General features: G+C 48.8%; 2 protein-coding genes across 8 annotated transcripts in view; one reads left to right on the top strand and one right to left on the bottom strand.

Annotated features, from left to right (window-relative positions):
- Window positions 1-20738, bottom strand: part of PTPA (protein phosphatase 2 phosphatase activator) — a 39365-nt gene extending 18627 nt beyond the window's left edge. For both annotated transcript variants that reach the window (XM_034793699.1, XM_034793700.1), the window contains exons 1-7: window positions 20647-20738; window positions 17043-17143; window positions 13414-13500; window positions 6928-7053; window positions 5689-5806; window positions 3449-3548; window positions 1459-1583 (exon numbers count right to left, since the gene is read on the bottom strand). In XM_034793699.1, coding sequence (XP_034649590.1) covers window positions 1459-1583; window positions 3449-3548; window positions 5689-5806; window positions 6928-7053; window positions 13414-13500; window positions 17043-17143; window positions 20647-20671 — 682 coding nt within the window. In that variant the 5' untranslated portion in view covers window positions 20672-20738. The remainder of the gene's footprint in view (window positions 1-1458; window positions 1584-3448; window positions 3549-5688; window positions 5807-6927; window positions 7054-13413; window positions 13501-17042; window positions 17144-20646) is intronic.
- A 3165-nt stretch (window positions 20739-23903) lies between these two features.
- Window positions 23904-26185, top strand: part of CRAT (carnitine O-acetyltransferase) — a 27892-nt gene continuing 25610 nt past the window's right edge. For 3 of the 6 annotated variants that reach the window (XM_034752162.1, XM_034752163.1, XM_034752168.1), the window contains exon 1: window positions 23905-24154. In XM_034752162.1, the coding sequence (XP_034608053.1) occupies window positions 24116-24154 (39 nt within the window). In that variant the 5' untranslated portion in view covers window positions 23905-24115. Of the gene's footprint in view, window positions 24155-26185 lie in introns of all 6 variants that reach the window. The other 3 variants (XM_034752164.1, XM_034752166.1, XM_034752167.1) reach the window with 2 other exon arrangements.

Below are 26185 nucleotides of genomic sequence, written 5' to 3'. Positions count from 1 at the left end.
TGGCTTGACCTCAAGCTCTGGTAACTGGCAGTTGACTCTGTTGCTGACCCTCGGCTTCATTCCCCAAACTGTATGCCTGCTCCGCCCACTAGACCTGACCAGCTATGTCCCAGTCCATAACATTTGTGCAATGAACAATATGATAAGGGCTCCTATCTATGTATCAATGGTATCTTGCAGCACAGCTCCAAAGCAGAATTATCCTATGGACCAGCCAGTGCATTGCGTCAGATGCGTGCTGCCTGTTGTGATCAGTCTAGAGTATGCATTATTTTTTGTTTACAGTAGCACCTAGAGGTCCCTGCTGAAATCAGTGCCCGCTTGTGCTAGGTGTCACATACACCCATTAAGTCAGAGGTGGGCAAACTACGGCCCGCAGGACCCTCCTCCCTGACCCCTGAGCTCCTGGCCTGGGAGTCTTGCCCCCGGCCCCTCCCTCGCTGTTCCCCCTCCCCCGCAGCCTCAGCTCACTGCGCCGCTGGCGCAATGCTCTGGGCAGCAGGGCTCTTGCAGAGCTGCGGCCTGTCCTAGTGCTCTGGGTGGCGCAGCTGTAGCACCACCAGCGCTCCAGGCAGCGCGGAAAGGGGGCAGGAGGGTTGGATAGAGGGCAGGGGAGTTCAGGGTGGTGGTCAGGGGTGTGGATAGGGGTCGGAGCGATCAGAGGGCAGGGAACAGGGGGTTGAATGGGGGCAGGGGTCCCGGGGGAGCAGTCAAGGGCAGGGGTTCCGGAGGCAGTCAGGGGACAGGGAGGAAGGGGTGGTTGGGTGGGGCAGGGATCCCAGGGGGGCAGTCAGGAATGAGAGGAGGGGTTGGATTGAGGGTGGGGGGGTGGGCAGGAATCCCAGGGGGACCGTCAGGGGGCAAGAAGCAGGAGGGGTTGGATAGGGGGTAGGGACCGGGCCCTCCATACAATTTCAGAAACCCAATGTGGCCTTCAGGCCAAAAGGTTTGCCCACCCCTGCATTAAGTCCTTGCCTCAAATAGTTTACTATCTAAACAGACAGAACAAAGGAAGTGTGCCCATTTTACAGACAGGGAAATGAAGCCCAGCGATATTAAGTGACTTGCCCAAGGTGGCCCCAGAGTCTTTGGCAGAGCTGGAAATTAAACCCAAATCTGAGTCCCAGCCCAGTGCCTTCACAGTAAGAGCAGACTGTAAGCCACTCAGGGCAAAAACTCTCTTTTTCAGCACCAAAATACACCCAGGAATCTCAATGAAAAACAGGTGTACTTTAAGGTGTTTCAACATTTCCACTGTAACCCTCCTTTTTCACAGTCTGACCAACTGGCTTATTTTGAAAGCAGAGAACAAAAATTCTTAAGTTCAAGCAAACTTTTCAAATCATCTTTTTTTAAAGTCACACTTAGCTAGAAAAAAAAATATCCTGAACCACTGATGATCTTCACAATGAAGGACAGAAGGGGAAAGAGACCAACATTTTGTAGGTGCGTTAGTACCTATCAGTTGGGAACTGCCCCATATGAAGGGCAGAAACTGGAAGTCATCCAGGCCCCAAACTCCCTGGCTACCAGCTGGTTCCATCCTGTAAGTTTTCTGGAGTTTCCGCATCACCTCCAGGTACCTAAGATAGAGAAGAAAGGGAAGGGCTAAATAAGACATCAGGTGTAAAGGCTCAAGGCCTCTCCTCCCTGCTGAAACAATGGTGGGTTTCCAATCAGAAAACCCATCTACATATACAGGAGAGAACCAGATGCCCCAAGCTCCTTCTCTCTGGACCCAGCACAAGCATGTGATCCAGTCCAACAGCCTACTGGCTGAGGGAGCATCAGGAGTCCAGGCTGGAGGAGAAACACATGACAACAAACCATTTGCGAAAGGCAGAGGTTTGACTCAGTCTGGTTCACAGCAGGGTTAAGTTTACAGCTAACAGCTATCTGATATTGGTTTTCTTGTACCAAATTTCTACCTCTTGGTTAACCAGAGGACAGGATACACTAGTATAAATAAACCTGCCCTACTCATGTTACCCAGACAGCCCCTGCTTAGGGGGAAGAGGTATCCAGAGCCTATTTTGGTCATTCAACTATACATAAGAGGCTAAGCAGGGAAATCAAGGAACAGCACTTTGCCCGGAGGAGATAATGTAAGTGGGTGATGGTGACAGCATAAAAGGCAGCAGAGTGCCCAAATCTTTTGATGAAGATAGAGCTAGTACCTGTGGATGACAACTCTGACTCACCGCAGAACATATTCTGTCATGCCCATCACTCTGTATCCGCTCTCTGTGCCCATTTGTGAGGAGACAAGAGGGAGTACGCTTTTAAAGGTGCTCCTTACAGACCAGGATCAGAACCCTGGATCTAGGACTTGCATACAGCACCTTGCATATAATGCTGCATGCTCGATAAATGTTCTGCCACAAGATCATAGAGAAAATTGGGCCTGATCGTAGATTTAATGGCAAACACAGCACTGAGGTTTTTACTGAAGTCAATATAAAAAAAAAGGGAGCAGCAGCTTTTGAACACCATCCCTGTGTATTTTACTTTGCTGCAAAATTTTTCTGTCTGTTGCCTGATAACAATGACACTTCCCCCCACTCCCGAGCTCTTTTCATCAGAGGATCGCAAAGCGCTTTACAAATATCCCTGAGTTAAGCTGTACAACAGTCCCTGTGAGGGAGGATTGATCATCCCCACTTTACAGATGGGGAAAGTGAAGCGCAGAGAGGCGAAGCGACTTGCCCAAGTTCACACAGCAAGTCAGTGGCAAAATTGGGATTAGAACGTAGGCGTCCCAATGGCCAGTTCTCTGTTTGCACCACTACAAACCCCACCTCCTGCATTGTGGCAGCTCTCAAGAGGAGCTATGGAGGGCTTGCAGGTTCACAGACTGAAAGGTCAGAGGATACCATTAGATCGTCTAGTCTGATCTCCTGCGTAACACAAGCCACAGAATTTCATCCAGTTACCCCTATATTGAGCTTAATAATTTGTACTGATTACCCTGTATCTTCCAGAAAGCCATCCAGTCTGGACCTGAAGCCATTAAGAGATGGAGAATCCACCACTGCCCTTGGTAGTTTCTTCCACTAGTTAATCTCCCCACTTGTTAAAAAAATTATCCTTTATTTGTAATTTGAATGTGTCTGGCTTTACCTTGAGTCATTGGTTCTTATTATACCTTTATCCACTAGGTTGGAGAGCCCATTAGCAGCTGGTACATTTTCTCCATGAAGGTATATATACACAGTGATCACATCACCTCTTGTCTTGGATTTGGGGTGGGGACACATCGATTACTGTCCCTCAGGCAGTGTGACAACACAAAAGGTGTGGGGGCACATTATGACCAGATAGTAGTGAGAATTAGGCGTGGTGGACTGATGGTTGCAGGCCACATGCTTTATGACCAGTGAACCAGACAGATTTGAGGGGAAAATGCCCTAGGAACAGCTCCACCTCACCTGTACTTGCATTGCCTTACCGGTTAAACACTTTGAAGACAATGGCCAGCTGGTCATCCACCCTGAGAACACCAATTTTACACAGGCAACAGAGGAAGGCAGCAAATGCCGCTTCGTGACCTGGGATTGAAGAAAAGGAGACAGACAAAACATTGGTAATTCCCATCACAGATAAGCTCCCTGCAGGTGCTACAATGGCTCTTTGGAGGACACAGCAATCACATCCCCATGAGCGGCAGAGCCCCAACCAACAAAGGCTCCTTCTTACTTGGATAAGATCACAAAAAAGACTCCTTCTATTATTGACACCCAACAATAATATTTCATACCTACATAGCACCTGCTATCCAAGGATCTCACAGTGCTTCACATCCATTAACAAATTAAACACGTACCCTTATGAAGTAGCGAAGGATTAGTCCCATCTGTAAAATGGGAAAACTGAGACACAGGCCAGTTAAGTGACTTGACCAAGACCACACAGTGACTCAGTGGCAGGATTCAGAAGCCCTGAATCTAGTCCAGAAATTGAATCACTAAACACTTCTCTTGCACCCACACATGAACACCCTCCCTGTTCATATTTAGGAATTAAGATGTCAGTTTCATCTCTCAGAGTGGCAGCCATGTTAGTCTGTATCAGCAAAAACAACGAGGAGTCCTTGTGGCACCTTAGAGAATAACAAATTTATTTACCTGCAGAATGAAATATTTTGAGATCCAGGCACTGAGACTGGAGTGTTGGGGCAACTCCCTTTCTTATGAGCTGATCAAGAGGATGGGGAAACCGGAGAATTCCAGAATAACCCAGTGAGGGATGTGCGTATTTGGGGGTGGACACAAACACTCATTAGCAATTAAACAGATTTCCTCCTACTTTCAAAAAGCCCTATGTCAGAGGGACATTAGCCCTGCTCCACCCCAGGGAAATGCACTGCCCTAAGGTGCCCAACTGTCAGCCATGGCCCACCCGCTCTATGCAGCTTTGTCCTCTGGCTAACAGTGAAGAGAGCAGAATAAATGCAGCACTCGGAAGAGCCCATAAGATATTGGGGCTGGTTGCAGAAAGATGCTTTTATTTCCCGTTGGGTGGGAGAAACTACGGCAATAAAGAGAGTAAATAAAGGAAGCGGCTCCACTTTATAAAGCCGTGCAGTTGCTGGGATATGAACAAGCTGCACCTAAGGTCTAGCTGTGCTGAGCTGAAAGAATACAGAACCCAATGCTCAAGACAGAGGAGTGGTGGAGAGACTGGATTTCCCTCACCAAGCTGCAACTGACTGACTAAGTCAACAGGTCCATTACCAAAGGCAACATCTCCCCCTGGCGATCAAGAGCTGCAGCACAGCTGGTGAGGAGATTTGCATACCTGTGCTTCTTCATCTCTTTACCTCAAATCTCCTCCTCTCCTTACCCAGCACATTACAGAGGTCACATATTTCAGGCTCCTGGCATGCTACAATGACCCTCACTCCAGCTATCTGATTAAGTCATTAGCTGGACATTCCTCTCGAGCCCTCTTCCTCCAATACATACAGGTGGGACTCCTTGGAATTTCAGGGTCTGCTCTCATACGGATTTAAATCCAAAGTAACCTAACTAAAGCCAATGGAATTACTCCAGCTTTTGATTCTGACATTTCTCCCTGGGCCCGATTCTGCTCTCACACTAAGTCTTAAAGGTGCTATGTGGTATTTATGCCACACGTAGCAAACATTTGTGGCCACTTACGATCTGAAGACACTTCTCACAGAGTATGAATATTAATTCATTTCCTGATCTGATTCCAATCCAAGATATTACATTGTAGCTCCTTAAACTGCCCCTTGGGATTCAGCTGCACACAATACTCCATATACACTTCCTGTTCTGCACCATCACGCAGTGTAGCTGTGCGCTGTTAAACAGCTCCCATGGTACACGCCAGAAGTGACAGAATTTCAATAGTGGTTGCAATGGTCAATTAATGTTTCTAGAGCACTTTGACCTCCTTGGATGAAAGATGTTATAGGGAAGCTAAGAATACTTATTTTGAAAAACTTAAGATGACTAGGACTGAAGTGGAGGCAGCCAAGAATCTACATCAATCACAGCTCTGGTATAATCAGATTCTATCCCCTGCTCTCTCCTGGCCAGTTTTATCCTTGGCGTGATCCAGAGCAGTTCCCTGCAATGGCATATATTGACTGTAGGGGTGAATTCACGCTGGGGAATTGAAGCCCAGCAAGGCTAGATGAATTAAGTGTGCACGTGACAGTACCTGTCCCGTAGTCGATGCGGGTGGAGTTCCCCACGGATTCCTTCAGGTATAAGGCTACCTCTGGTGCAGCTTCAGCCAGATACTCAGGGACCACTGTTTTAACCAAGTTTTCTGCTTCCTTAAACACAACAACAAAAGGTTCCTGAGCGTTAACCTAGATGTGCCACAAGCCAAAAGATGGGTACAAAGCACCACCAACACCCTCGCTATTGGTTGGAGTTGGTTTTGCATGGAGCGAGCCACCCCCTCCAACAAACCAGATTGATTAGGGGAAAATAAGGAACTCCAACATTATTCAAAAGCACCCGTTACAGGCCAATATAAGGAGCAGCATTAATTGTCTCCAAGCTAGTGAATCTGTAGGTCACCAGTTGGGGTGGCAGAGATTTAGTCAGAGAGAGTGGCTTATTCCCCTGCCTGCTGTAAGGGCTTCTTCCACTTAAAAAGCATCCATTCTGATAAGCCATTGATACAGACGCCCCACTTGTTGACAGTCTCAGTAGAGCGCCCCAGGCTTAGACGACCTGGCGAGTGAATTCCTCTACAGTCACTGGAGGTGGTCTCTCCAGGGCAGGATTGCGGCATGCCGGGGAGCAGTGTGCGGAGCGCTTACCCAGTCACTGCCTGGCCTGTATCTTTTTTTTGGAGAGAGAGGACGTCAGTCTCCAAAGCCATCCACCTAGTACCTTTTGCTGGCACTCAGTGCCCTGGAAATGAAACTTTAACAAACTGCAACGCAGTGTATCTATGGGCCCAGAAGGAGCCCATGGGTAAATGCGCTGCAGCCTACTACAGTGTACTCTGCCTCCACGAGCTCCATGGAGCCTTATCTGGGGTGAGCCCTCTCAGCTGAGGCAGGCCAAGCTATGCCATGGGCCATCACGTGCCTGCTCCCATCTGCCATATCCACAGGCAGGTGGACACAATGGCTGGTTAACAAAGGAGAGCAGTCAGTGAAGCTCCTTGGGATTACCTCCAGGGGACAAAGACCCTGTTAAAGAGCATGTAAAGGTGAGCTGTGCTCCCATGGGGGTTCAAGACCAGCACCAGACCTGAGATCAAAAGACCTGAAACATAGTCCCCACCTAACTCTGCAAGTTGGTGGGTCAATCTAATGACTGCCCAGGTACAACAGGAGGATGGCAGCCTTTCCATGATTATTGCAGGACATACTTCTTGCTGATGAAGCCACCATTTTAAGTCCACCATCTAAGAGTCTCTCTCCCAACCCCTACATACCTGGTCTAGTTTGGCGTACCAAGTCCTGAAGGCCTTATTCCCAAAGCGAGAGGGCTGGTTCACTGGCGGGGTCTCATCAATCCACCTGTCGAGGGTATCCAGGAGCTCCATCAGCTTTTCAATTGGCTACGGGGACAGAATGGGTGACAGCTCACAATCAGACAGGAGAAGAAAGTCTCACACACAAGCACAAGCCAGTCACCCTAAAACCATTGCCCCAGGCTCCAGCATTTCTGTTTTACCTGCACCTGCCAGTGTTCTCCTGGCATTGAGTCGCAGACCCCCAAACGGACCTTGCAAGGGATGGAAGGGGATAATGGGTCACACGTGAACTCTCTAAGGTCCACAGTGGCCAACCCTAACCCTTCACATCAGGAAAGGACAGTCCAGTCCGAAAGACAACAGCCCACATCCCATACTGACCTGGGCTTTCCGAGAGCCCAGATACAGCCACTCATTAACAGCAGCTTGAGAAGGCAGACATCTCTTCCAGGGACTCAAAGACCCACGTACAATGCAATACTACGGCCACATAAGATGCTCTATTGTTGCAGGTTTTTTAAATGGTCACATAACTGTGCTCCAGAGTCTAAGATCTCATCTTAAAAAAGGAAGTCCCTAGCCTGAATTCTTGCAAAGAGAACCTGACCAAACCAGGGGAGGGAGGAGTAGGTTGGGGGTAGGGCCACATCATTCAGGCGTCTCTGACACGCAGTGGTGAGCTCTGCACCACACACTTTAGATCTAATGTTCCCCACAGGACACATTATACTGTTTAGAAAGTACCCTGACTGCTGCTGCCCTTCTGGCTGACCTTGGTCAAGTCACTTCAGCCCAGATCCTCAAAGGGATTTAGGTTTCTAACTCCAAATGATTTCAATAGGAGTTAAACACCTAAATACCTTTGAGAACTGGGGTCGCTGTTTCCCCGCTACTCTTTGTCTGTCCTGTCTATTTAGACTGTAAGCTCTTTGGGGCAGAGAGACTCTCTTACTAGGTGTTTACACGATGCCTAGCACTAAGGGGTCCCAACCTCGATCAGGACCTCCACCTAATACTCGTCATAGTCTGATTTCCAGAGGTATCAATCCTCTCTGCAAATCGGACGATCAGTGCCCATGGCACTTCACAAACGCGCACATATGAGATACAGTCGCCACCCAGAAGAGCTAACAGTCTCACTCATGCAAAGATGGATTCCCAGGAGAGGGAGGGAAAGCGGTTGGCGCAGGGGGGGACAGGAAGCATTCCAAAGAGGAGGGAGGTGTGACGGATGGCATGACGCTGAGAATGGAAGACTATGATGAAGGAGCAGAGAGATGCCACCGAGGAGCAAGAAAGGCAGAGGTGTCCAGCCCCTTGAAGGTAGAGATGAGGAGCTTGATTTTGATGTGGGGAGAGAGAGAGAGAGAGAGGCAGCCTGGGAAGGGGTTAAAGGAGGGGCTGACACAGCCAGAGCAAAGGGAGAGCAGGATTCTAAGTAATGGGGAGCCTTGGGCGAGAGAGACGACTCCGGGGGGCAGAGACTGGCAAGCAATACAGAGCATGGTTCAACACTGCGCGGCTACATGCAGCCTGCTGGAGAGGCTTTAGGGTTTGAGCCCAGGACATGCAAACGCCCCCTGGGCCCAGACCTGAGGCCCTCTGGGGGCAGCCACTACGGCCACGTTCAGTTGCAAAGCAGAAACGTAGTGACAGGATCATTGTCCAAACCCCAACCAGTGGATTAAGCTGCAGAAGGCAGCACTAGGAGGCCCCACTAACAACTGTGAGATATTTTCACCTGCCAACACATTCGGGATTCTCCACTCCCGAGTCGGAGCAGCCAGAACCACATTGGTCACCACGGCGGCCGGCTGGGCCCTGGGCAACAGAGGCACCACGGTCTCAATAAGGGATTCCTCCTTCAAGGAGAGAAAGAGGACAGATGAGGCAGGGGCTGGTTTGACTTTGCTGGAGGCATCGACCATGTGAAGCCAGCTGGTCTCCTGGGCTGTGGTTCAATTCTTCATGCTGCCTGTCAGAACAGGACTCGGAAACAGCAGAGCCTAGCAAGTTTCTAGCCCTTGAAGCGCCACTGGAGGGGCGGGGGAGGAGAGACGGGCAGGCAGCGCTTTTCTGCCTTTGAACCAGCAGCAAGTCTCCCTCCCCCCCACTGCAGGGAGGTCTTTCGTGACATCTGCAGCTAGCTGAGCGGGTGCCTCTCCAGACACTGGCTCCGGAGGGGCTGCTGGAAACAAGTGAGGGTGCATCAGAGAGTCATATAGCAGGAATCTAGGATTTATCTGCTGCAAAAGGAGCCCCAAATCCAGACCAGTGAAGGGGTCTAAAGAGGATGGCTGTGATTGGTGGGTGGGCAAGAACAGATTAAAGCAGGGAAAGCTCAGGGGGGACTCTAAGCACAGCATCTGCAGATGCACTGGGGAAGACGACAGGCCACATGCGACCTGGGAGCCACTGTAAGATCACAGGCTGGAATCAGCGACAGGGCAGCACCTGTGACTTGAGCGAAGTGGAACAAGACTATTATTGATTATTTGTATTGCGGTGTTGGAGCCCCCGTCGTCGTTCAGAACCCCATGGTGCTAGGCACTGTACAAATCCAGAACACAGAGACAGGCCCTTCCCCAATGGGGTTGGGCTTGGTTTTCAGCTCAGCCCGACCTGGCTACCACACTCCCCTCCAATTAACAACAGAGGCCCTGGCAGTGGCTTTTGTTAAATAATTAAATAACGCCAGTGATTTATCCGCCAGCAGCAGCAGCAGCTCATTACGAGCAGCTCCCGTATTTCAAACCCTCTCACCGAGCCGTGACTGCGGCGCTCGGTGCCGGCTGGATAAATGGCTGGCAAGAGATTTTCTTCTTTTGTCCCCCTTGCAGTCTCTGCCTCCAGGCCTCAGGGAGGAGAGGCAGAGTCACGCCTCCCTTCCTCACTCGCGGGCTTTAAAGGGATTAAAACCAGCCCAGCTGAACGCAGGAGAGCGGGACCCAGCTGCTGGCTTAGCCATGCCAATAAATAATTAAAGAGACGCAGCTCATTTTGGGCTCGGGGCCCTTTGAACGGGGGCTTATTGAAAGGGGCAGGTTTCCATTGCCCAGCAGAATTAACATGGCAGAGGAAACTCATGCTGCCAGGGGTGAACCCAGCCCGGGGAAACAGCAGGGCTCACAGGAACTCAGCAATCAGAACCACTGCAGCATGGTCTTGGGTGGCTAGGTTTTTAGGCTCTATTTTTACTTTACCTTCCCAGGCATCAGAGCAAGGGCAAATCCTCCCCCTTCCCCCGCCACCGCTCTTCTTTCTGTTGTGCTGATTTTGCAGCCTGTCGCCCTCCCAGACCAAAATCTGCCCTGTGATCACAAAGGTGAACCCTGTAACCTCCTATGGAACAGTGACCTGATAGCGTCTCTCGTGAGCATCAGCCGGCCAACTGGAGGCGATGAGATGGCAAATGTCCCCTCTAGAGCCCGAGGAGTCAGGTACCTTGGTGTCAAAAGTGACTGCCTCTTTCCCACCCTTCCCCCCTAGAATCCAAGCACCTCAGCCCAGAGCTGGGTGACAGCCACTCAAGTGCAGGAGATTCCCAAATGCAAGATGGAAGTGGGCAAACACCATAAAAATAAATGTGATCTGAAATCACAGGGACTATCTAATGGGTCTGAGACCTCTCTGCAGGCTGCATGTTCTCTTGCCCCAATTCTGCTCACTTGGAAGCTCAAAATTAACCCTTTCCCACCACATTAGACATGCATGCCAAAGCCACAGCTGTTACTACAGACTGGCCTGGGAGACAGCTCCAGGAACATCTCCCAGCAAGCAGCCAGACACTCAGACTCCACTGTGGGAGCCATACGCAGCCCACAGGCAGATGCTCAGCCCTCTTATTTATTAAGTGCAGCCTGTGTGTTCAGTGCAATACCAACACCCAGGCCGGTGCCACAGAGGTTACAGTCTGAAGGTCTGGCCCTGCCAGGTGGATCAGCACCTCCTGAGAGGCCTGGAGTGCACTCAGCCACCAGTGACTTCATTTGATTTCAACAGGAGCTAAGCATGCTCACACACTAAGTGTGCTCACTTTGCAGGATCACATCCTAAGTTAGACACGTGACAGGGTTAAGACACTCAATATCCTGGAGACCATTAGGTGGTCTGGTCTCTCCTCTCCCATTACTCCCTTCTTTGGAGAACCAACAAGTGATCAATCGCAAGGAGGATGTGCATGTAAAGGATGGATTTGAGCGAGTGTTAGGTGCAGGCAGGAGTTCCAAGGAAGGTATAAAGATGCAGAAGGAACCTCAGCAGGGAGTAGGGAAGCACAAAGAAAATGGATGCAGCTTCATCAACAGGGCAACCCATTGGACCTTCCACCCCAGAGTAAGGCAGATACATTTTGCCTTCAGTCACAGGTTTCTACCCTGCTCAGCATGAAGGCAGCAAGATAGGTTTCCTGCGACATCACATTTGGTATTTGTCACTTGCACTGAAACCATTTCAAGGGGATCTGCCGGTGGGGGGGAGGGGGGAAAACGCATTCATGCTTTTTCTGCTTCTTTATGATGGTTAAAGGCCTGAAAGTGTGGGCGGCTGGGGCTTAAAGTTATTATTCTGATTGTTTTAAACATTACAAATTCAGGTCTTGCTACCCTCTTTTCCCTGTAAGACTCTAGTGATGACTGGAGACCAACAGGATTAGGCAGAGGCACACTGTGCAGGCAAACCCTGAACAACTGAAAGGGGGAATGGTTTTTATTCAGATTGTTTAAAATGGGATTTTGGCAGCTACTATTTAACCAAATGCCCGAACAAAAGTTGGAAGAAAAGTGCTTTTGGTAGAGATTCCACAGCCCTGTTCTTTCAGCAAAGGGCGAGTGAGTTTCTAAGCCACATGTCCAGCTCCTCAAGGGAAATCTCCCCAGAACACAGATGGCCAGCCTGATATCTCTAACAAAAAAACAAAATGTTGAAAAAAACCCTTCCTTCCAGGCCACCTCCTTTTCCCCCCAGAAAGCCGCAGCCAGACAGGGCACAAGTCCATTCCTCCCTCTGCCACTTGCAGGTCTCCTTTAAGCAGCCCCATCAACCTGCATAGTTGTGACTGGTTATAATTGGAAAGAGCTAAGAGGGTCCCTAGAAATTCTCTTAGTCACTCTGCACTGGACAGTCCAGTGCTGCTTGGAGGATGAGGAGTTCAGTGACTGACATAATAACCGCAGGTCAGTGCTATACCACTGCTTACTTTGGAATAATGACGGAAACATGACAAGTTCCAGGGGGTAATGCGCATGAAGAGGAAATCTACATGATAACCCTGAGAGTCCACTCGGAATCCCACCTCTGGCCTCAAACAGCCTGGACACCACTATGCTGAAAGAACTTTCAGCCCACTTGCACACGAGGAGCTGCAGTGTTACAAATGCCACCAGATGACACCCACACAAAACTCCCCCGGGGAAACCAGGTCACTAATGCCCTACCGTCCCCTAAGGGCCTGCTGAACACCTCTGAACTAGTGCTTAGGGCCCCTCGGTCCAAGCTCCTCTCTTCCTTCCCCCGCCCAGTCTGTGTTCTACTCACATCTCATAAATCAGATTAAAAGAACACAAAGTGCAGCATTAGACAGTCTGGACCCAGCCAAAAATCTGCCCCGAGCTTACAGGAGCCAATGGTACTCAGGCACAGCAGGGCAAGGCTAGCTGCATGGAAGGATTCAGGGTAAACCTCTCTGCACCACACCCCTTGTTCAAACAATAGAGATTAGAGACTATGACAGGCTTCACACCAAGGGGCAGGAGCAGCTGTAACTGCTGCCCAGACAACAGCGCAGGAAAGGCAACCTGTTACAGTCTGAAGAATCTAACTATCCCCTAAGGGGTGAAGACACAAGAAACCCAAAGAACGAGGGCAAAGGGGGAGAAATATTTTGCCCATCTGTAGCATCTTTCAGGTCAGAGTAAACATGAATGATTAAAACCTCACAGCCCTCACTGGGAGGTCACTACTAATAACTCCATTTGAGAGATGGGGACACTGAGGTATAGAGAGGTTAAGAGACTTGCCCAAGGTCACACAGCAAGTCAGCGGGAAGAGAACCCAAGACTCCCAATCCTCCACTATAGCCATTAAATAAGATGGCTTCTTGTTTTCTGGTTGAGAGCAGGCAGCAATAGCGTAGTGGGTATGGACAGAACAGGGCCCCCCTTCTTCACCCCGAGCCCCTAAACACCCCAGCTTCCTATCAGTTTGCTCAATTACAAGTTTTGCAAGTAAGCAAAAGGCACGTTACCAGATGAAGCATTGCATGCTGGTACTTGTAGTCCCCACAGGCTGCTCTACCACTGTTAATGAGGGAAGCAGATACAATCTGGCTCCACTTTATTCTCTGTGGGGCACCAGGAAAGCAACCATCGCAGCCCTGAGCCCTGCTGTGGAAGGCAAACCAGCAAAAGCAAGATTGGAAATAACAGGGCTGGGGCCTTTTCCCACCTCAGATACTTTGTATTCACAGGTCAGCTTCTTGCCCTTGACACCTTCATTCAGGGTGAGGATGAAGCCTATGTAGTCTGCATATGCCTGCAAACAAACACAAGTAGAAGGGGGGTTAGCTGAGCACTGACAGTTACTTTGGAGGCAAGCAACACCAGTGTGAGAAGCCTAGAGCAAACCGAAGGGACGATGCCCAACCCACAGCATCAGTTTCCTGGGATAGCCCAGGACACGGCTTGTTCTGCTGCTACTGCCTTGTCCTTGGGGACCCCTAGACCGATGGGAACTCCTGGAACAGCACTAAGTGCACTTTGAGCCCTTGGTGGTAACATCACACTGACCAAGCTCTCTGTACAAACAGCCCAAACCACGACCCTCCTCCTTGAATCCCCTTGCCAGGTTCCTGTCTCTTACCATGCCACGTTCAAGCTCCTCATGTCCAGGCTTTGCACAATCTCGGCCCTGTCTACATCACTGCTTGTTTCTTCCTACTCCATATCACTTCTCCCAAACCTCTCCCTTTATCTACTTCTCCCGCTCTCTGCGCCAGGCCTTCTTTCACGCTACCCACAATTAGGAGAAGTGGCTGAAAGTTGCCCCAAGCACATACCTTTCTCTCTCTTCTTTCAGCCCCCCTGCTTGTGAAGCGCTGCATACAGAATAGAGTCAGACTGCTCAGGAAACACAGTGGCGAAGGTGAAAGTGCCACAAAGCCCTGGGAGTAGTGAATGGCTTTTTTCTTTTTTGGGGAAGACACTTTCAAATATCTGGGCGAGCTCATTGTCACCTGCAACCCCTCTCCCCCCCATGACTTCCTGCCACAGAAGCCCTGGGCAGAAATAAGACTTAAAGCCCAGGCAAGGGGACAAAGGAAGCTTCAGCCACAGGCCTTCGTGAAGACCTTGTTATCATTTAAGACCCGTTGGTGGCATCATAGCTTGGTCCCCATGTAAGAGCTATTCCCACCCTGCTGTCCCCACCCCTCAACAGCAAGTTTGGACCCCGAACACAGATCGTGACAGTTCCTGGCGTTCAATCCAAAACATTTACCTCAGGAACTATGTGCTTTACCTTTGCAGCCCTTTCTTCTGCATCAAGCTAAGCAGACCCCATTAGAAACAGCCACCCCAGTGCCACTACAGGCCCTCTACGCGGGACTGGTGTTCTTGGTTTTATTAACCATTTAAAATGATCTCTTCTCCTGGCTCTTTCACAAAAGTTTACAAAAAACCCACTAGACTGGTGAGAAGGGTGTTGGCCACAATGTGCTGGAGCAGAGACCACATTGCTTGTGGGCATCAAGTTCAAGAGCTGCTCAGAATGGTCAAACTCATTACATCACTCAGCCCAGTTAGATGAGAGGTTAAAGTCTCAACAAACCAGTATTGCTGACAAAGGGGATGGCCTCAATCTAGTCCAAAGAGAGCTGGGCTGACCAAGAGGCCAACTGTCGCAAGTTCACACACACAGCAAGACGGATATAACACTGGGAAAAGTCAAGTGCACAGAGAGCCTGAAGTTGTCTCGATGTATTGCAATGTAACAACTGCAATTGTGCTAGTAGTAAAACCTTTGCTAAGGTCCCTTGTACGCCAGCAGAACTACCATATCTTCGTCAACTCCCTTTTCCAACACCAACATTAGGAAGGGCCAACTTCTCTCAGTTTCTTGGGTTAGTACCTAGACTGACAGCCACTTCAAGTCTAAGAACTACCATATCAGGGATCATATTATACCATGACAGGATGGATCGTAAACATACCTGTGGACGGAAAGCTATGTTATAACAATATTAAGAAACTATGTTTGGTGATCACACTTAACATTTTGTTTCTGAACTTGGTTAAAACGTGAAGGGTCATACAGAAAAGGAAACAACATGCTTTATTATGGCTGGCCCAAAGACACGTTTTGCATGGATACTTCTTTACTGTGGACAGGGTTATCATCACAGGCCCGATCAACACTAGAGGAAAAACTATATTTGAAACTATCTCAAACTTCAGTGCAATCACTGCGGGGGTAAACTAGGTTCTAGCATGGTTTGAAGGGCCAGGATAGAGATATCAAGACAGTTATAGTCATTCTTATAAAGTCACTTTCTAGCCTAGACTCTATGCAGGAATGGGTAACACTTATGGGAGGATAGATCTAATAGTTTTAGCCCACTCACCATGGCACTTTGGGCTCTGCCTACACTAGCCCTGAGTAAAGGCACCCATTACAATACGGTTAGGATTAAATCCTGAGTACTTGGTGACTTCTTTCTCCATAACTGGACTAAATCCCTACACTGGCCAAAGCTATAGCATTGCAACTTCTAACCATGTTGTAACCAGGTCCCCTGATTTTGTTTTAGCCACAGCATAAATAGGACCTTACACTTCTTATTTACCAGAACCTGACAGAATATTTTTCACGTCACAATTGCTACCATCTGTAGACAGGGTTTAATATCATGGTCCCAGTGAGATCAGAGTCACTCCAGCCACAATCACGTTTCTCAGACTATACCCTGTCTGCAATGGTAACATGCCTAGAACTCTGCTAGCAACATGTTTAAACATGATCATGAGGGGTATGAATCTCCTTGCAGCATAGGCCATGCCTGTGTGTTAATCAGAGCTCACAGAGGGATCTCTCTCCTCCTTGTCCAGGCTCTCATCCCTTCAGCACTTCTGTAGAGGAAAAATGGTTCACCAGCAGTGGTGGCAAGAGTCAGAGCGTAGTCACGGCTCAAGCATTTTACCGCTGTGCAGGGCCGGCTCCAGGCACCAGCCCTCCAAGCATGTGCTTGGGGCAGCACCTGGAGGGGGGCAGCGCTCACCCGGGGAGAGCGGGGCCGCGGCCGGGTTCACCGCCCTCCCCCCGGCGCTCTGGCCGGTCGGGGAGAGCGGGCCCCGGCCGGGCTCGCTGCCCTCCCCTTGGTGCTCCAGCCGCCGGGGAGAGCGGAGCCACGGCGGGCTCACCACCCTCCCCCGGCACTCCGGCCAGCCGGGAAGAGCGGGGCCCCGGCCGGGCTTGCGGCCCTCCTCCCGGCGCTCCAGCCGGCCGGGAAGAGCGGGGCCGCGGCTGGGCTCTCTGACCTCCTCCCGGTGCTCCGGCCGGTCAGGGAGAGCGTGGCCCCGGCCGGGCTCGCCGCCCTCCCCTGCCATGCTCCCCGCTGGGGGGACCGGGGGGGGCGCGGCGGGAGGCTTTTTTGCCTGGGGCAGCAAAAAAGCCAGAGCCGGCCCTGCCGCTGTGTTGTCTAATCCTACACGTTGGCAAAAACACCTGAGCTCTGTCTACCCTACAGCTGCCACTAGTGATGAACTACAGGATACACTGGTGTCAATATAGACAAGACCTACCTGCCATCACAAAATTACTCCCCAAGCAAGAGCTGCCAGTATCCAAAAGCCCCCTATTGTTGTCATTAAAGGTTACCGGGGGAAAACGAACTTTATGACAGTTCACGTGGTATTAGCCATGCTGCTCTTTTGCTTTTAAAAAGAATTATTCCACATAGCTCGACCCAACCCCATTCAGTCCATTAGCTAGGCCCAAACCAGGCTTGGCCTTTTCCATGCAAATGCTGCCCCAGGGACACATCAGGCACTAACAGACTGTCCCTGGACCCAGTTCCATACCTGAGAGCGTTTCCACTTTGCCATGTCGGGTACCATATGTATTTCCTTTTTTGGGATCATGAAACTCTGGCAGAGGGGAGGTGTTGCCTCCTCAGGAGAGCCTGGAAGATGAAGAAGAGAGAGAGGTCAAATATAGCCAGATATTAAAGACTCCCCCTTTAATCCCAGCCACTTCTTAGATGGCAACGTTCATTCTTCTGGACCAAAAGGTATTGAAATCTATGACCTGTTCTCACCCTCGTGCTCTGATCCCATCAGGTCTCACATGCTAAGCAGTGTCAGGCCTGCTCAGTACCCTGACGGCTGAGCCTCAAGAAATCCCAGGACACTGCAGAAAACAGCATTATTATTACCATAGCACCTAGGAGACCTAGCCGTGGCCCAGGATCCCACTGTGCTAGGCACTGTACAATCACAGAACAAAAAGACCTGTCCAGCCCCAAAGAACTTACAATATCAGTATAAAGCAAGAGACAACAGATGGGGGGGGGCGCATGGGAGTATAAGTGAACAATGAGACAATATTGGTCAGCATGATAGGCAGTGGTCTCAGCACACCACCAGACTAATCATCATCCAATGTTTTGTAGGCGTCATGGTAATCATAGCATTAGGCTAGGTCTTCACTGCAAAAGGTGTGGTTTTACATTGGGAGCCATCTCCATGTAAAAATACATCCTCTTTTTGCAGTGAACACAAAGCATCAGTGATTCAGTAGGTGGCACTCTTCTCTCGGTACTGAACTAGTGTCCCTAGGTTGGCTTTAGGGTGATGCTGAGAAGTACGAACTGAGGTTCTTTATAAAGCACTTTGAGATCCTGGGATGACAGGCTCAATAGAAATGCAAATAATTAATGCAGAACATCAGCAACATTCCTGCTCCCCCACCCAGGTACACAATTAGCCAGGAACCCTCTTTCCCATGAGCTTTCACAAAAAGGAAATAAACCCTGACATATGGGTCACTCCTTTCCTAATTCCTCTGCAGTCCAAGGTGAACAACTGGTTCTAGTCTCAGCCTGCAGTCCCACGCGAGGACACTGCAGAGTTGGAAACATTGCCACAAGGTTAAAGGCATATTTGCATCACGTTGCCATTAGCAAACTTAGAATCAAGATGTAATACAGCAAACAACAGTGAATCAGACAACCAAGAGGGTATTTAGCATGAAATTATGAGCTATATCATAGTCACCTGATTAATGCTTTCAACCCTAGAACATTTCAAACCTTTTGTCCAGCACCAAGCACCCAGACAACACTTAAATAATCATTCTTAGCACTAATGGCAAATTCTAAACATCATTTTCCAACAAAAGTTGAACTGCCTAAAAGAAAAATGTTTATAAATCACTTGCACAGTTAATACTGCCCAGAAGCGTTCACCAGCTCTTCCCTTTTCTCCAGCAAGGTAGCACTGTCTAGAATCACAGCAGACGACTAGGAGTCAAAACTCCTGCATTCCATTGCAAGCTCTGCCACAGCCTCACTGTGCTGCTTCAGGAATGTCATTTAACCTCTCTGTCCCTTAATTTCCCCTTCTACAATACAATACCATTGAGGGTTAGTTAACAGATGTTTGTAAAGTACTTTGAGAGCCTCAGATATAAAGGTGGAATTTTATCTGTATTCAGAAAAGCTGCAGCTTAACAAACTCACAACTAAGTAATGTCACATTATTGCAAGTTGTTTTTAAATAATGCCTTACAAATCAAAGACAATAAACAGCAAGTTCAATAAACCCTCAGTGCACTGATAAAGGAAGATGTGAAAACTTTGACTAGCAAAAAGATTGATCCCCTGTAACAGGACGGAGAAGGACAGGATGGCCTGAAGATAAGACACTAGATTGGGACTCAGAAGGCTTGAGCTATGATCCCAGTTCTACCACTGTTGAGCAACTCACTTCATCTCTCTGTGCTTCTTCCCCCACACACCCCTTGTCTATTTAGAAAGCAAGTTCTTTGGGGTAAAGACTGTCTCTTACCAGGTGTTGTATAGCACCTAGCACAAAAGGGGATACTGTAATATATATACACAACAATTTGTTTCTAGGCAAGAGCCAAGGAACTGTGCTCTGGGGAGGAGAAGAGGGTATTTTGTGGTAAGAATTGACCTTGACAATGGAGACTTGCCCAGTCCTTTCCCCACCTGGAAAACGCCACTTATCCACCTGGATCTAATCCAGCTCAGAGAAGGCATCTCAGGTAACAGAATACCTTGGCCCTTCAGTCAAAAACCAGAGAGCTGCTGGATCTCAGCTCTGCATTTGTTTCTTGTATTTGATTCTTTTAAGAATTAATTGAACAACAGCGTCATCCACAAGTGACACTAAGTAGCATTGTTAATTCCCTTCCAATTGTCAGATATGGGGGACAAACAAATCCCACCTGAATTTCAAAACAAAAAACACTACTACATTTGAATCACCTCTGTACATTTGCTTCAAATTCTCTTTGGATCCTTTTCACTTCTATAGCACATAATCTCTAAGGATCTCAAAGTATTTTCCACATATACTTAACTTCTGAGAGAAGGCAGGTATTATCCCCATTTTACAGATAGGAAACTGAGGCTTCTAGATGCTAAGTAATTTTCCCAGACCTGGAGTAGAAACCCGATATCCTAACTCCCAATCCTCTGCTCTAACCACTAGCCTAGATTCTGAAATGGCCTGCACCAGGAGATGTTTAATATAGGGGAGAAAGAGACACTTGGCTGAGGAGTGCCCATACACATTAATAACATCAGCGGCAAAAGGGTTGCTTTGGGCCAGTGGTCTATCCCCAGAATAGCAGCAGCCCAAGATACAGCCAGTGACAGTCAGGTAGAAGGTCCAAGGTGCCAACAACAACTTCAGTGAACCACCATTCCCCCACATCCCTTCTGCAGCCCCCACAAAGCACAGCCACCTCTGACTACTATCCCCATAGTAACCCTCCTAACAGATACTCCTCCCCATCCAAGACTTCACCTGTGAGCCAGGGGGATGGTAACACCCCCACCCCCATAGCTAGCATCAGTCTCTCTGGGGCTTCCAGTATGGGCCATCAGAATAACAATCTCAAAGAGGGGCATCACAGCCTGCTCCCCCACACCATGCGGCTCCAAGCACAGGAACAGTCCCCCAAAGAGTACAGCAAGATCCCATCCTTACCAAGGGGCAGAGAACCCTACATTACAGTACCCTGCCACTCGCCCTTTCACCCCAGGGTACATGGACTCTTGAGGAGCCCAGCTCTTCCCCCCATTTTGGTGCACGGAGACCACCTGCCCCAATAGAGGGCATCACCCAGCCTTCCCCACACACACCATGGGGCACAGAGACCCCCCTGCCCCCATAGAGGGCATCACCTAGCCGCCCCCCCCCCCCTGGTAAGGATGGGCCCCACCCCGCCCCCCCCCCCCCCCGCGGCGGCGCGGCCCCCCCCCCCCCCCCCGGTTCGCGCCCGGGTTCCCCCCCCCACCCCCCCCCCCCCGTCTGGGCACCACACAAGACCCCGGCCCTCACCATAGGGCGCAGAACCCCTGCCCAGTGCCACCCCTCTCCCATGTAGGGCATCACGCTACCACCCCCAAACACCCCTGCAGAGCTTCCCCCCTACCTGTCTGCCGCTCGCTCTCTGCCATCTTCCTGGAACCAAGCCCCCGCCGTTATCACCTTTCACCTTTCACCTCTTAGCACAACTGAACTGTCCGGCGGCCATATTTGTGCCGGGCACGTCATCCACCATAGAGCTCCTCGGGCGGACATATTTGCACGGGGCACTCAAAAGTACCTCGGGGGCCATGTTTGTGCGGGGCGCTCCGGATTCCACACATATACTCAGGCGGCCATATTTGTGCGGGGCATTCGTGTCAACTAGGAAGCTTTGGGGGCTGGCTTAATCTCAGGCCTCAGAGAAATAGATAGCCCTGTGGAACACGAGTCAGTCAGTAGCTAGGGGACTCCCCCACCTGCCTCTGAACTGGGTTACTGTGGGATGGGATGTAAGGCAGATCCAGATCTGGGCCCCCACCCAAAATCAGGATGTGTGTGCTTCAGAACCAGAGCCGCCCCACTTCATACTCCAGAGTCTCTGAAATCTGGGGTCATGGCACGCCAGAATCGAAACCCAGCTCCGGATCCCCATTTTCATGGGCGGCCTCTTCTCTGCTATGCCAAAAAAAGCTACATTCAAAGACTAAAAAGGTTTCAAAGCAGGGTGACCATACGTCCCATTTTGGCCGGGACAGTCCCCTTTTTCAGCTCTGTCCCAGATGTCCCTACTTTTTTGCCAAAACTGGGCGTTTGTCCCAGCTGTAAGGCAGAGCGGAGAGCAGTGGCTGCTGCCCAGGGATCAGCTGAAAGCAACACTGCCCGCCAGCAGCAGCAGAGAAATTTGCTACTGGCGGGCAGCACTGCCTTCAGAACTGACCCCCAAGGTGGAGCAGAGCTCAGGAGGTCAGCTCCAGCTGCAGGTGGCACGGGGCTCGGGCATTCAGCCCCAGCTGCAGCGGCGTGGGGAGGGTGTTTCTGGTGAGCTCTGTGTGTGGTGGAGGGGGTGGCTCGGGCAAGCCCTAGGCTGTCCTGTTTTTATTTTCAGAAATATGGTCACCCTATTTCAAAGTCAAGCACCCAAAAGTAATAAATGCCAGAATTCGGGTTCTGCCTGCTTGCATATCTGCATTACACTACAGCCTTTCATTACAGGAAAATGTAGTATTGTTTACATAGGATCCTTGCCAAATAATTTTGGACAGGGGCAAAACAAGGTATTTTTTCCCTAATCTCATTCTCAGAAATGGCTTGGCCATTTTTGCTGAAACTTTCCCAAAATATTCAGCCTATGGCAGACACCCCACAATGAAAGTTTCAGCTTAAATAGTTGAAGTTTGTCATGGCTATAAGTGAGCGAAAACTATCGTAAAATGGAAAGTGTAAAGTAATCTGAACTATAGATGCCACTACCAGTTCTGCCTATAATAAACCAAACCCCCAATTCTAAATACCCCCCAAACCTAAACCCAGCTCTGGCCCATCATTTTGCAGATGGCCCCTCTCTTTATTAAGGGAGAGATGAGGGAAGAGAACCAGACAGACATCTCTAAACTGTAGGAGGGCTGGAAATCCAGACACAGGTCCAACTACTGCAGATTGATCAGAATGCTCAGTGTTGTACAGGATCAAGAGGCAGACATTGTCCGTGCTCCGAGTCGCTGGCAATCAGAATCACTGAGATATAACACATTGGCTGTGGGTCTCATCTCCCTGCAGTACAGATATTTTCTCTTATACTTTTCTATTCGTTTACTATTCTTTAAAGGTTTCCTAGAATGATATCTGCTTTAAGGAGGGATTCCTAGGAAAGGAAGAATGCTTGACACATGAGAAAGAAAACGAGGAGTACTTGTGGCACCTTAGAGACTAACAAATTTATTTGGGCATAAGCTTTCGTGGGCTAAAACCCAACTTAATTGGATGTTAGTCTCTAAGGTGCCACAAGTACTCCTCATTCTTTTTGCTGATACAGACTAACACGGCTACCACTCTGAAATGAGAAAGAGACTGGCCCAAGCATAAGTGGTGGCATAGAGAAAAAAAATGCATAGATAAGCGTGGGATAATGCTGGATGGAGCATAGTCAGCAAACCTAGGGGCAAATCCGGCACTAAGCGTAAGCAGACTAAGCAATTGCCTAGGGGGGCAATCAGCTCAAGGGGACCCCCTATTAATTATTAGTATGTGTTTTGTGTGGGAGCCCCAAAATATGCATATTTAGGGCCCCCAATGGGTTAGCACTGCCTGGTGGAGGGGGAATAGGAAGGAACAGAGAGCAGAAATAACAGTTAAGAGGTAGCATTGTGCAGAGTTGCAAAGGTGAAGAAGAAGAACACGAGTTTACTGCAGGAGAAAGTCAGGGAAGGGATTTGAATACCTTGGGAGGGGAAAGGTTATATGTAGGCTTAGAAGGATTAAATGTTTATTTGTAGATGTCAGCAAACATTTATTTCACTGCACAAGGAGAAGGAGAAACCAAGGAGAAAAGATTCCCATCAATAACTGAAATTTACAGATATGCGAAATAAGAAAAATATAGTTTTAGAACTTAGATTAAAATCCATTTACTTTTGAATTAGGCTTGTTACAAATGGACTAGCAAATGAATAGTAAAAACACGTGCGATTTGTTGATTTAGGGATATTTACTTTGTGCATTTTGACATGATGTTCACAGTTTGGGTTTGAATGTTTGTAAAGCTTGACCTTTTTACATTTCAGTGTCTAATTAAATAGTTGTCTAAATCCCTCTTTAATTTCCCACAACTGTAAGAAGTTTGATAGACATCTAAAGACATGCTTAAAAATAAACAGAGGTATCCAATAAAATGATAAAAAAACATAGAAATGGAATCCTGCCAAGCCTAGCTGTGCGGTCAGAGTGGCAAGACAAGCAGGTAATTTTACCTACAGCAGTTTGGATGGACTGGAGTAAAGTGACCATGTGTCACGGCTGCACCACCTTGGCCAACACACTGAGGAGTTAAAAGCATGAGCTGTTGTAGACTGAATGAAAGCCTCAAGGCTCATCAGCAGGGGCTGTCATAACCTCTGGGAGTCAGCCCAGAGGGGGACATGTACACATTCCTTGGAATGGACACTCCTCTCTGCAAGCACAAGTCCCAGCTGTCAGAGCCATTCCCTCTGCTGATCTCTTCTCCCTACCTCAACCCCTGAGAGACAAAGAGAGAAAGAGGGGGGAGATGCCTGCACTAGTTCAGGCAAGGGATCTGCTGTCATCAGAGAGCTATGCGGAGGAGGGCCTTGCCCCTCACAAAGATGGTAGCGCCTCTGCTTATTGGCTCTTGTAGAGGAGGGATGTGCCCCTCACAAAGATGGCTGCTCTGCTGTGCCCTCCCTTAACGGCTGCTGAGCCAGGGAAGGCCGTGTGTGCTTGTTACGCTGTATCTGGGCTGCTGCTGCTGAAGTTACACTGTAGCTGACTGTCCCTGTGTCTTGCAAGATCAAGGCCGGGGCTGCTGTGTTTACAGGACTTTGCTCACTCAGGACAGTGGCTGGTAGCCAGGGTGGTGCATGCACGGGGCTATGCTGGCCTTCATAGCAAGGAGCATGGTAAGTAAGAGCTTGATCCCTGCTTTGCAGGCTGGTTTAATGTTCATAGCAAGGAGGAAGGGGGGCGAGGGTGGGGGGAGCTTTCCCTGCTTTGAACAACCTTGGGACAGTGACCCATGGCCTTATCTAGTGGTGTCTGATATGGTCTTGTGAGGATGAGACCAGGGCTTCTAGAGTCTCTGAGAAACTGGCAGAGTTGGAAGAAACCTGGAAGTTTTTTTGCTCAGAGAGATTTGAGGGGGCAGTGAGATAAATGTCCGGCGCTGACTTTATGGGACGGGTGAGGGAGGATGAGGGGGGAGAAGATCTGGCTTGTACCAATGCAGCTGTAGTGTAATTTTCTCGTAGGATGTAAAAATGTTTTGCAAGAAAGATCATTAAAAATTAGAGGGTGTGGGGGGAGGATTACTGCTAGGCATAACTCTCAGCTAAAGGACAGGGATTTCCTTTCAATGCATAGTAATTTCACTAAGGGGATGGGATGGTCTTGGCCAGTTGCTAGGATCACTCTTTGAGTTTGACACAGTCCGTGAAAGGCTGCGAATATTGTTCCGCTTGAGAATTTTGATTTTATAATGTTTTTTTCCCCTGGTGTCTGTTGCCAGCAAAACATCTCCTAGGTCTTCCCCTGGGCTGGGAGCAACCTTTGTCAGTTTGCAGAACTTGATTATGTGCCTTTATCAATTCAAGCTTTTGCCAAGAGCTAGGTTACTGATTCATTCATCCTTTCACCTGGGCACCGCCCTCTTGGTTTGCTTGGAAACTGATAGCAGGGCTGATATGTACCTGCCAATGTGTTTTTTTTTTTTAACTGATTAAGAAAATATTCACATATTCCAGGAGGAATATGTCAGTGAAATCTTCTGCATTTGCTCCACTATGTACTTTAACTGGACTCTTTCCTTTCATTTTGGAATCTTGAACTCATGCCTATAGTAGCTACATCATTCAGCCAAAGTTTGCTTAAAGTTCTCCACATACGACGTAGGGGAGAAGTGCTGCAAATTGACTTCTTCTCATGACATTGCTGAACATTCCAGTGCAAAGGACTACATGGTTCTGTTTGGGTTATAGCTGCTGCTAGTAGGATTCTCATAGGCTTCCCTCAGTTACAACTGTATCATACTAGTGTTTACTAAACCATGCAAAAGACATGTGCTTCTATCAGATCCTGGTCATGCTCCCTGAAGCGGCAATGAAATGGCTTTTGTCAGTTTTATGCCAACACTTAGGCCATTTTCAATATCAGATGAAGGGGAACTGTGGTTGAAAATCATTCTCAGCATCAGTTCGATTTCCTAATGTAGTCAAGGCTCGAAGGAAGTGGGTACCTTTAGCAGTGGGGTGCCTTTAATAAATCTCTTTCCACACCAGTAAGGGGAAAATTATATTATAACCTTGCTGTCAGGATCACTGTTGAACCAGGGTTGAAACTAGCATGGTTTGAGCCATAGTTGACAGAGCTCAGGAGAATTGTGGATGATTTTTTTTTTTGTTCACCTGCTGCAAGAATCCCCTTTTCTCCACATCACAGCTGTGCTGCCTGTCCCAGGACTCATGGGCTCTGTGATTTTTAATTTTTCTTTAAAAATATCCATATCATCTGACACTTTGCATGTGGCTGGGTGGATGTGATGGTAACAAGTGAATCAGACATTACTTAGACCTTCCTTGTGACTCCAAACCCACAAGTGTTGCTAAGTGAAATCCTGAATAGGACATGAAAGGCCAGTCTACATGGCAAAGCCTACACAAGGACTCTGATTAACAGGTTGGTTTGGTTTGTGGGGATGGAACCAAACTAATACAACCCCCTACTTTAAAGTAAACCAATTAACATGTAATAGGGCCGTGTCATGAGTCTGGCCTTGTGAGAGAAGAAGAACAGGAGTACCTGTGGCACCTTAGAGACTAACAAATTTATTAGAGCATAAGCTTTCGTGGACTACAGCCCACTTCTTCGGATGCATCCGAAGAAGTGGGCTGTAGTCCACGAAAGCTTATGCTCTAATAAATTTGTTAGTCTCTAAG

The sequence above is a fragment of the Trachemys scripta genome, chromosome 17 (genome assembly GCF_013100865.1).
Source record: "Trachemys scripta elegans isolate TJP31775 chromosome 17, CAS_Tse_1.0, whole genome shotgun sequence".
Classification (NCBI taxonomy): Eukaryota; Metazoa; Chordata; order Testudines; family Emydidae; genus Trachemys; species Trachemys scripta.
Note: the sequence above shows the minus strand (reverse complement) of the source record. Positions and strands in the feature narration are given on the sequence as shown.